Source organism: Odontesthes bonariensis, chromosome 3 (assembly GCF_027942865.1).
Source record: "Odontesthes bonariensis isolate fOdoBon6 chromosome 3, fOdoBon6.hap1, whole genome shotgun sequence".
Classification (NCBI taxonomy): Eukaryota; Metazoa; Chordata; class Actinopteri; order Atheriniformes; family Atherinopsidae; genus Odontesthes; species Odontesthes bonariensis.
In genome coordinates this window covers 2,898,195-2,910,384 of record NC_134508.1, presented here as the reverse complement: position 1 = coordinate 2,910,384, position 12,190 = coordinate 2,898,195, and the positions used below count along the sequence as shown (strand labels likewise).

The following is a 12,190-nucleotide window of genomic DNA, read 5'->3' as shown; positions in this document are numbered from 1 at the left end:
AGACCAATCAGCTGCTGGAACGCTGACGTCACACCAAACCAGGAAGGAAACTCCTGGATGTAAATTATCTGCTTCGATGTAGTGTTGTTCCGATACCAACATTTTAACTTCGATACGATACCTGCCATAAATACCTCGATACTGAACCGATACCACGACGAAAATCTAAAAAAAAAATCTGGAAAAGAGATGAATAATGGTCCAGCTCGGTCTCACTATGGTTTAATTTTCAGCAGCTTGCTCCTTTCTGCTGTTTGAGCAAATTACTACAGAGGAAGTATGAGCACAATCTCTTCTGTTAGCATGTTGGCTTTTGCTTAACAAGCTACTTTTCTGTCCAACATCAACGTTTGAACAGTTAACACATTAATGACCGACTTACACATTTAAAATGCTAGTTTATTTTAAACAAAACAAAACAAAACAAAACAAAACAAAACATGCCACTACACTATGGTGCAGTGAAGTATTTCAACCTTTACACTCAGAATAAATAATCTAAAAAATACAATTGCCAAAATAAATAGCTACTGAACACTCTGTAACAAAAGTAAAATTATTGCTTTCCTCATGAACAATGAAATCCCAAATACACTCTCTCTCAACCTCTGAACTTCTGCAATATGTCACTTATTTGAAATGTCCACCTAGAAATCATTTCTAACAAAACGGCATATATGCCATGACATTACCAGAACTGAGAGAATATTAAACAGCGTTTGCAAGTTAAGCTTAAGTCAACATTACTAGCGTGAACAACATGCCCTTTCATAAGCTAACCAGTTGACAATGATAAAGGTTCTATGGTAAGAATAGCCTACAGTCTTTGGGGAAAAATGTTGTTTCATACACTCGATAAGAAAGGGGCTGTTCGTGTAGGGCTAATGGTGATTGCTGAACGTTATTTTAAGAGTATCGATACTAAAAAAAGAACGTATCGCATTGTTTTTTGCGTCAGGGAATCATGATACCTTTCTCGTATCAGTATACCGTCCAACACTACTTTGATGCTTTGTTTAATTCCCTGAAATAGGTTCTGCTCGGCGGTCACAGAGTTTCGCCCGGACAGACATTACCGTCACCAGCGGGCTGAACGCCAGGCGACCTCAGGAAGCAGAACCTCTGCCGCCGAGCGGGTCGACGCCCTGAATAAAGCAGCTGAAGCATCACTCACTGTCCTCCTCCGTGCGCTGCTCCACAGCCAGCGTGCGGACCTTCAGCTTCTCCGGCTGAGTCAGCGGCCGTCTGGGCGTCATCAGGCTGACGGCGGCCGTGCTCAGGAACCGGTTCGCCCGACCCAGAGTGGGAGAACTCAACCAGCTGGGCCGGGCCAGAGCTCCTCCCATCGCCACTGCGCCAAACGGCCTCTGTTGTCACAGAACAGGTTAAAAACACGCGAGTAATGATGTTGCCGACCTGCAGGAAGAGGTTCTGACCGATCTACCGGGTCGGGGTAATTAACCAGCCTCCAAAGCACCGGGAACAGAAACAAACCTGCGCCGCTCCGCTGTCCTCGTCCTCGTCCAGGTCGTCCATGGACGCCGTCTGGATCTCCGCGGGGTCGATGATGATGTTGGCTTTACTGGCCAGATCGTCTGGTGGACAAGAACAGATTCATCTCATTCAACCCTGATTTCATCTAAGCAGAGAAGAAGAGCATCAGATCGGTTATGAAGCTTCTTCACAACAAGACGGAACCACCAGCTTCCTGTCCGACTGAGAAATGATGGAAGAACAAACCAGAGAAGAGGAAGCAGCGAGGCGAGGGTCTGATGATCACCGGGGCTGTGTTCGAAACCGCATACTACATACTTCCATACTGATCGATCAGACAGTATGCAGAGCGTTTACCCACAATGCATTTCCTCCCCGAGCCGAAATCAGCCGGCCTGAAGCTGATTTCCCTTAAGCTCTAAACTCTGTAAACTTTAGCAACATTTGAAACATTTTCAGGTGAGAAAGTAGTCGTTTAGATCCCCAACGTGTTGAAAACCTGACAAAATACCGGCTGTTTACAATTTTGTTCCCACGAATTCGGCGCTATTAAAGCTAGCCGCAGTGAGCTAACGCACTTCCGGTTATTTTCACAAAATAAAATACCCGTTGCCTTTTATCATAGGGAAAGCCATTACCATACAATTGGTGCTTTTGTTTTGAAAACAGGAAGTGAACCTACCCTCGTTGTAGCTAGCTTGAAACTGCCGTTTTGACAGGAAATGACCATCGGCGACGTCGCATTACGTTGCATCTTGGGTAGTTTGAGTATGAGTAGTAACCTCATGATGCATACCCAACATTTCGGAGAATCTAGTATGCATCCGGGAACTTCTTGCTTACTCAAACTCGCATACTAACTCAAAACCTTAGTATGAGTAGTAGGAGAAGTAGGAGAAGTATGCGGTTTCGAACACTGCCCTGGATTCAGATTGTTTCACTGAGTCCCAACAGGAGAACTTCTTCTCTCTGTCAGCATTTCCGTCTTCCAGCGCATACTTAACACTGATGGAAACGGTCCGTGTGGCGTTTAATAAAACCAATCAGCGAACTAATCAATAAATGAGGTCAAGCTTGCTTAAAAACAGACGACAACACCATGACAACGGTTAGTTGTTGATGAGGGGGCAGCGAATTAAAGCTGAACGATGGGGGCACTAATCAATGTCTGATTAAAAGCTGCAGAGGAGCAGGCGGGGGGGCGGGACGCTGATGATGAAGAGGAGAGCATAAAGATCAGGGGGATTAATGCGGAGACGGAGCACCGAAGTAAAACAATCTGTGAATCCCTGAAGGGGAACTCAGAGGATGTGGGGATGTGGGCTCACAGGAAAGGAAACGTAGGAAAGAACCTCCCGGAGGTTTTAGGGAGGAATAACTCTCCTCTTGGCAGTTTTCAGGGTTTTTTTTAATCTCACAGAACCTCCCTGAACCAAATCAAGTCTGTTTTTAAGACCATCCAGACTACCTCAATGCTCAGATCCAGTCTGTTGGCCTGTTAACGTTTTTTCAAAAAAAAGTGTTTATTAATTCATTCATTCATTTTTCAACATAAACAAAAACAAAACTCCAGCACAACACTCAAGCAACACACAATGACTCAGTTGCACACAATCAGTAACCATATGGATAAAGACAGTAAAAAAAAAGGTACATAAACGGGTAAATAAAAGAAAAGAAGAACAACAATGTGTCTCGTTATTATGACCTTCCAGAGAATCCCTGCAAAAGAATAGAAGATACATTGGGGTCCAAGTCATTCAAATAAGGTTTCCAAACCTCATAAAATTGGTTGGAGTTTGAATATGATGCGCAAGTCAAGTATTCCAGAGGCACCAACTCAAACAGCACTTTATGCCATCCCTTAACATTTGGTTCCTTATTGCTAATCCACTGCAATAAAATATTCTTCCTCGCTGCAAATGTAAGAATACAAAACAGTCTTTGATTTGTTAACCTTACACCTTAAGCAGGAAGGAACGTTACGCTTTTTAATGTGACTGATAGCAGATTTCAGTGTGAATAGTTCATCTTACTGAACTGACCTGCATGCACAGGAAGCAACAAAGACGTCACTACAGACACGTGGTGACGGACGTAAATCAGGAGGAGACGTCACTACAGACACGTGGTGACGAACGTAAATCAGGAGGAGACGTCACTACAGACACGTGGTGACGGACGTAAATCAGGAGGAGAAGTCTCATAAAATGCTACACTGAACCGCTCTCGGTGTGTTAACGTTACATTATCGGCATGTTTCTGATAAAGATGTAGGTCTCCGATTGTTTAATGAGGTTAATATATCCAAAATGTTTAAACGCAGTAATTAACGGCTTGGTCCATTACTGTTGATGAGAAAGCCTTGTTTGCTCGCATCTGCTGCTAGCTTAGAGCTACGCTGCTAACCTATTTCCCTCCAAACAGAACGCTGTCAGCAGAAGTGTTTCAGTCAGCTGTGCTTAAACCGGCAGGTATTCTGACCAAAGACCGTCTCACACATCTCAATAAGACCTCAGAAAATCTTAATGTCTTAAAACACTTAGTTTTCCTCCATCACAAAGCAGATCTTTGTCCACTTTTACTTCCATCTTTCCAGGGGGGAGCAAAGCTAAAGGACCAACAACAGTACCAACACGACCAAGAGCAGCCCACATATCCCACACCGTAACATGTAGCTGGGCGACTTCAAAACCATGTTTTTGAGCCCCAACAGGGATCATCAGAAACCCTGAAACACACATTCCTACACGCTGTGTCAGTCTGCTTCGTCCTCTCAGAATCAAACGCAGGCGGATTTTCCCTACAAATGATCCATTCATCTCACCTCCGCCTCCACATCACTTCCTGTCCATCACACAGATGATTTTAAAACACTGCTGTGGGTTTAAGAAGCTATTAATGGTTTCAGATCTGCAGGATACTGCAGGAGAAGTTTGCTTTGTGATTTTAAGCTTCATTAATGTGGAACTAAATCTCAAAGAACAGCAGGTCTTGCTTGATTTAAATCTAATCTTAAATACTTTCCTGTTTGCCACTGAATTTGAATAATTGAGTTGAACTGAAGGACTCTAATAAACGTCACTGCACTGCACCCTTTACCGAGTTAGTTTAATACATTTCATGTCCTCACTTACATCCAGCCTGGGAATTCCCATGCTGCTTTGCGCGCGATTTCATTCACACTGCAAAGGCAGCCCTTATTTTTGCCTGAGTTAGGGAACCAATCACAGAACGGGGGGGGCAGCAAGACGATAACGGCATCTATGCGCGACACCGAAGCTTGTAGAGTGTTAATCCAACATGGCAGCGGACACAACGTTACCGTTCGATGCAGCCTTAGAAAGTGTTTTAAGTAGCTTAGAACGCAAGTTTACTTTTAAAAAAGAGCAACGTTTGCCGTTGAAAGATTTCATTGCCAAGAAGGATGTATTTCCTCGTCGAATTACTGTCGCTCTACATACGTCATCTGGTATAAGTGATACAATTGGCTATGAATCGCGCGCAAAGCAGCATGGGAAGAACCAGACGCCATTTGATAGACATTCGTAGCGCCCAATAAACGGCTCTAGGCATTCGTAAACCACGCCTCAAATACGAGAAAATGCACACCTAGTTCCCAGACCACCATCTCATCCAGATGTGGACGCGTCAGCCAGGCTAACCTACATCCACAGTTTGGGGAGTTTTCGGCTTTGCTTCAAAGACTTTGTCCCATCAGACGTTAACAGCTCAGATTCTCCTCAGATCTCAGACGTTTGTCTGTGATGTGAAAATCAGGTTTAGATCTTTTAAATTAAATTAAATCAAGAACATGTTGAATAACATGGAGGCAGCCCCACATGGTAATAAATGTTACAAACATTCCTGCCTCTGTTTGACCTGCGGTGACTTTAATGGTGAATTATTCTGAAGGGGCTTTTTGGGGCTTTTCTGAAGGCACAAAAGCCCCAAAAAATAATTTTTAAAAAATGCCTTTTTCAAAAAAAAGATTTATTTAAAAAATCTATATATATATTTTATTTTTTTTAATTAAAACCTGCGTTAATGCGCAATAAAATATTTATCTGCGTTAAATAATTAACGAGTTAACACGATAATAACGAGCTGACTTGCCCAGCCCTACTTAAAAATAAACTTTAAGTTTAAGAAGCAGGAGGGTGAAGCGTGGGTTACAGCGAGCTCACAGGGACCAGCAAGAGGATGTTTTCACTGAGTCAGCTAATAACTGCTGATGTGACCGAGCGGCGTGGTCACGACTCTCAGACCCGAACTGTTCCTGGTTCAATGAACCGAAGACGTAAATCCTGGTTCTGACAGCGCGGAGCATCAAGACGTCTTCAGCTGTGATGATGAGTGAGCGACTGCGCCACCTCCTTCCTCGCTGCTCTAAATGAAACCTGAGGGAAAATGGAAACGAGTGGGCCGCTGCAGCAGGTAATTGATTTCAGTCGTGCACTCGGTCCTCGTCGGCGCTGACTGAGCAGCACGCTGGAGTCTGCAGAGGCGACATCAATCCACCCGACTCCCACATCTGCTGACGACGGAGAGAAATGTCACGAAGCACCTGCTCAAACCCAGCAGGGCGTCCGTGTGCACCGCCGCCAGCCTCCCACAGGGAAGCCATTAAATGTACAGGACTCATTCTTCATCACAGCCCTGCTCATGCATCACTGGACTGTTTGGTTGGTTTCTGTTTCATCCTCAACTCAACTTTATTTATAAAGCCCTTTAAAACAGCCATGGCTGAAACAAAGTGCTGTACATATAGAACACGAAATATAAGGCATAAAAGATAAGAACAATGTAAAAACAATAATAAACAATAACAATATTAAAACAATAACAGAAACAGAGTCTCATGCTGGGTTAAAAGCTCTTATCCTGGATAAGAGTCAGCCGCAGGTCCAGCTGCTGCACCCTGACGCTGTTTTAAGGTTTGGATGTACGAGTCTTAAAGCTCCCAAAGAAAAGGAAACATGAAGCTGTTAGTGGATGAACGCCGTCTGTGTTGGAGCGTTTCTGTCAGTCAGCTGAGGCCGAAACGATCCGAACAACTTTAAAACCTCCTGTGGAGGAAATAAAAGAGGCGACGGATGTGATGCAGACTTTTAATAAGAGCTTAAAGAAAGCAGACAGCATGTCATCCAGGTGTTAAACTATTTCAGAGCGTCTCAGTTTCTGATAAACACTGAGGTGGTTTCAGTCCTTCTCAGACGGAAGGTTCTCAGTCCACCTGGTGGTTCCTCCTCTCACCTGTGGTGTCCCTCAGGGCTCTGTGTTGGGCCCCATGCTCTCCTGCTTGTGTCTGCTGCCTCTCACTTCAGTTTTGATAAGGGCTGGGCAACGATTAAAATGTTTAATCTAATTAATCACATGATTTCCTTGATTAATCGCGATTAATTGCATTTGTACGCAGAATCCAAAAATGAATCCAAAAGTAGTGTATAGCTTTTAGCATTTAGCTTTATTTTAAATGTGCTGCCATATGAATGAAAGTGCCATAACATTTGTTGTGCAAACACACTTTTAACATCAGCATCTTTCTGTAGTTTTTATGTAGAAGCCTCGCTCCACTGTCTGTTTCCTTGAATGACTTGCTGCTATCAGTTGTGTGTTTTGCCTTTAAGTGATATTTTAGACTGGAACTACTACGCTGAGAAGACAATTCAACTTGGCAGTGTTTACAGATGACTTTGGTTCTGTCGACTCCGCCGTCTGGAAGAACTTTAAAATGAAAATGGCCGAGTAAAAGTTCCGTACCCTTCTCCATGTTTGGTGGATCCGCCGATTACTTTCTTTTCCTGTTCCACAGCAGACAGCAGCAGACTTTTACAAAATAAAAGCCTGTGAGCAGCAGACTTTTACAAAATAAAAGCCTGTGAGCAACAGACTTTTACAATAATAAAATAAATAATAAAACCTGCGTTAATGCACGATAAAATATTTATCGGCATTAAATAATTAACAAGTTAACGCGATAATAATGAGTTAACTCGCCCAGCCCTAGTTTTTATAAAACAGATAATTTTATAAAATGCTTTTAGAAAATGCCTTTATAAAACAGAGCTGAAAGAGCATAAATTGAGCCTGTACCTTACATTTTATTGTTGTCTGTTTTGTCTGTTGGTGTTGTCCTCTTATGTGTTTTATGGTGCTGTAACCTCCCTGTCTCCGAGACAAATTTCTCCTTTGTGGAGACTAATAAAGAAACCTAACCTAAAAGGAGCTGCACTGAGGTGGTTTCAGTCCTTCTCAGACGAAAGGTTCTGCTAACAAACACACACCAACCTTTGAGTGTCTTCTTCAGGTGAGACAGGAGCCCCCCCAGCCTCTGCAGGTCAAAGTAGTCCACCTTCCCGTTGTAGAAGAGCTGAGGGGGGACGTAGGCCGCTGCAGGTGGAGGAGACAGAAAGAAGGGATAAACAAACCTTAATGAGACGAAGCAGAAAGCCAACCGTCCGTCTCACCTTTCACGCACAGGCAGAGATCTAATTAATGACAACACTACTAGAAAACAGGAGGGGCTGTTTGTTGTCCAGGAGCTGTCAGAGGGGCTTTAACAGGAGGCGATAATCAGGGGGCGGATCACCAAACAAAAAATCCGCTTTGTTAACTGAAAAAAACACAAACTAGAGTATCTTCTTATCATCTGAAAGGCGAGGACACGGTGACCCGTGTTGGACTCCAGCCTCTTCCACGCATAAAGGAAAAAACAACAACGTCCCCGTTAACTGTTCCTCCTGATGATTCCCACACAAACTAATCGGATGTTATCAGAACAAATAGTTCCCTCTGATGCTTCCCTCCTCAGCACCAGACATCAGAAAATCTCTTTCTCCTTTCAAGATTCAAACTCCATCTAACTCGGTTCCATTTTACAGTTTTTAATGTTGTTTCTTTTGTTCTTTGTGAGCATTTATTATGGGTGCCAATGCCGAAGGCATTAGACACACATATTACTCCTGTGCTGGACTATTATTCTTCCGTTTCCGTCATGAATTTCGGTTCGCTACTAGTCTAGCAGCGATGGTCCGACCGACATAAAAAGCACACCGCTGCCTGCGCAACGACCTCAATCGGTAGCAAAGACGTTTGGCTCTCATCAGTGTTGGGAGTAACGGCGTTTAAGTATAACGGTGTTACTAACGGCGTTACTTTTCCAGTAACGGAGTTATCTAATAAATTACTTTCCCCATCGTTACAACGACGTTATCGTTACTGAAAATATAAAGTGGCGCATTACTACAATTTGGTTGTAGGCTTTCCGCTACATATCAGCTGCCTGACACCGTTGCAAATGCGATGATGATTGGCTGGGTGGGCGGATGCCCTACTCACGCTGTCTCACTGCACGCGCTAAACACACACAAGACAGCGGCAACAAGCCAGGGAAGTTCACAGGTAGCGTTCTCTAACTAGAATTACTGGCACTACTTCTCACTCGTGGAGATAAAAGGTAAGAATGTAACATGCACGCTATGCCCAGGGAAAAAACTTTATCCACGTCTGCCTCAAGTAACTCAAATCTAATGAAGCACCTCACATCATCCCATGCGAATATGAAGCACTTGTTGCTTCTGCAGCTGCTAACCCAAGCCCAACCCCAAATGCAGCTAGCTAACCCAACCCCAGGCCCAAAGGCAGCTGCTAACCCAACCCCAGCCCAAATGCAGCTAGCTAACCCAACCCCAGGCCCAAATGCAGCTAGCTAACCCAAGCCCAAATGCAGCAACGAAGGAGACGGAGCCACTCGAAAACAAACAACACTCAATTTTTCGGGTCAGAATTTATTTACTAATTTATTTCTATGCATCATATGGCAGGCTGCAATCTATTGAGTTCAAATAAATACAGAATGTTCTAAATTACTGTATTTAGTGTTTTTATATAGGAAATATTAAGTCTGGTCCAATTTTTTTTTCCTTTAGCACAAGTTTCTTGTGTTTACCTTGAATGAATTCAATCAGTTAATATAAACATATTTGATGTTAAAGATGTTATAGAACACAAAAAATAACGCCACAGTTACTTTGCTGAGTAACTAATTACTTTTACAATGTGGTAACTGAGTTACATACTCAATTACTTTTTGGGAGCAATAACTAGTAACTATAACTAATTACTTTTTAAAAGTAACTTGACCAACACTGGCTCTCATTAGTTGAAAGGAATTCCGGCAAAATGGGGAAAAAGTGGGAAAATTGTGGATGGGAAAATGCATTGAAAAGCACTTAACAAGCCATTTTGGCGCTCGTCAGCCATAAAGCATAACACATACCTCATTCAAAGTTTATATGTGACAGGAGACTCTCGGCTTTAACTGAACCAAAGGGTTTGTTGATACATTATACAGCTTTAACACAACGGCAGTTTACGTTTTAGGAAGAGTAAAGCTCGGCCGAGTTGCTTCTCCCACTTAAATCCTCACTCAAAATTTGATACTGCATCAATTCCTCGAACAAATGTCTCTCATGTCCAAAATATCTGCCCGATCTGGACAAATTTTACTTCAAAACGTAGGTATATTTATCCTCTTTCACCCAAAGTCACACTCATTAAGCTCTGCCACACATATTTCTTACAAATTGCCTCTGAGCCCAGAGGTCGCCTCTCCATTTCCATTATAACGGCCTAAGTCATCAAATTCAGGTGAAAATTTATTTTAAAACTGCCATAGAAAACGAGCCACACATAGTAGCCGAATGAAAATTACACCGCTGGCTTCTGCCGTCTCTTGGGGCGCTGACGGTTCAAGAATTATACGGATACGACTTTTACTTCTTGAACACCGACCGTTTGTTCGAGACAGTAGGCTACAGTCAAAATTATAGTCTAGTTTTAAGAAGCCATAGTGTGTGCACAAATGTCAGTTGGAACTCACACGAGTTCCGTATCCGCATAGAAATAGATAGTAGAATGGCCAATGAGCCTCTGGGCATGTGTCAGAACCGCCGCCATCTTGGTACATGGTTCCAATCCTAGCATGCTAGTCAATCGTCAATAACAGCATTCCGCACACCTCGGCTGTTGTACAATTTACGTTAACATCTCGCATTAAAAGTGGGTTTCATGTGGTATATAATGTTGGCGTGTTTGTTTATTGTTGAACTGGCCCTTAAGGAAATAGTTTAAGTGGCTAAAACACGGTAAGAATAACTTTAAAGTTAGCATAGGCATGCTATTTGCAACAGTGCTTGTTGCAGCACGACAACATTCCGTACACCTCCGTTGTTGTTCAATTTACTTATACATCTCCCATTAAAAATGATTTTCATGTGGTATATCATGTTGGTGTGTTTGTTTATTGTTGAACGGGCCCTTCAGGTAAGAGTTCACGTGACTTAAAACACGATAACGGGCCCTCCAAGAAAGCATTTAAGTGGTAAGGATCTTGTTTGAGCGAAGTGCCCGATTTGTGACAGAACAGCTGACTTACGTATATGTTTTTTTTTTTTTACACCGTAGTTTGTGAATAAATACCCGTGGAGCTATTCTGTAAGCTGAGTTTTGCACTAGAAGGGTAACGTTTCGGCCAGTGTACGAAACGTTGTTTAAATAAATTCAGCATTGGACAAGAGTGTGCGGTATCTTCCAAAAGACTGTACAGTAACATTTTAGGCTTAAGCAAGCTGATCTGTCATTTTAGGAGTTCGTATGAATTAAAGAAAAGGTAATCAGGCCTACGTTATGAGCAGAAATATAGGCTATGTTGACCAACATTGGCTCATATATCATTTTACCCATGTAAATGCTTAACATTTGTAATGAACGAGAATAAAAAAAACACCGGCTGTCAAATATGTCAATTTACGCCGATTTAATTCCGTATGTCTGCTTAGTTCCGGTCGATGTTCATTAATTTCAATGCAGCGCTCGGCGGCGCTAGACATGTTCCAAGACGGCGGTCTGTTGACGCCACCGTTCCAAAGGCCGTTGCGTTCATTGGCCATTCTACTCTCTATTTCTATGCCGTATCCGTAGCAACGCCTTATTAGCCTGCTCTGTTCTAAGACTGCTTAAGGCTGATTCATACTCGGCGCAACCTCGCTCATACTAGCTGGTCGCAAATGGCGCAAACGGTCACGTGTCCCAAAATTCCGCCACGCCCCCCTTCGCAAGCTAGAAAATCCTCGCGCGGCGCAAGGGCGCGCACACAACTTTTTTTCTGACTTCGCGCGCGCTCCACCAGAAACAGCTGACCAAGAAAAAGAAAAAATGAACACTGCAGAGACCGCGGTGACCGAGAGGATGCGCCTCTACAAACATCTGTACGACACATCTATGAAGTTACACTGGGACAACGTTTGACAAAGTTCGTCTTGTTGCAAAGGACGAACATTCCACCTCCTCTTCTGTTTTTGCCGCAGCCGCTTAGCTCTGAGATACATATACAGTTCTACACCCAGAGTAAATTCATTCCTCATCAGATGTGCCAGCCTCTGCTGACGTGACACCACAGGTGGCATTGTGTATGCTTTCTTCGTGTGCTTTTCAGCTTGTTTCCTCAACAGTGACGCTCGCTGGTCTGGAGAGAACTGCAAATGTGACGCATTCTCGGCGCAAACTGCGCTTATGAGCTGAAGGAACTGTGAAGGGGCTGGCGCTTTCGATGACGTCATTAATGGTTCTCGAGCCAGAACAGTTGCGCGGTTGCGCCGAGTATGAATCAGCCTTTATGAGGGCAGAGCCAAGA

The 12,190-nt window shown here is 43.3% G+C and overlaps 1 protein-coding gene across 5 annotated transcripts in view; it reads right to left on the bottom strand.

Moving 5' to 3' along the window:
* rnf123 (ring finger protein 123) overlaps nucleotides 1–12,190 on the bottom strand; it is a 149,821-nt gene that overhangs the window by 112,699 nt on the left and 24,932 nt on the right. For all 5 annotated transcript variants that reach the window (XM_075460104.1, XM_075460108.1, XM_075460105.1 and 2 more), the window contains exons 21-23: nucleotides 7,786–7,887; nucleotides 1,495–1,595; nucleotides 1,175–1,367 (exon numbers count right to left, since the gene is read on the bottom strand). In XM_075460104.1, coding sequence (XP_075316219.1) covers nucleotides 1,175–1,367; nucleotides 1,495–1,595; nucleotides 7,786–7,887 — 396 coding nt within the window. The remainder of the gene's footprint in view (nucleotides 1–1,174; nucleotides 1,368–1,494; nucleotides 1,596–7,785; nucleotides 7,888–12,190) is intronic.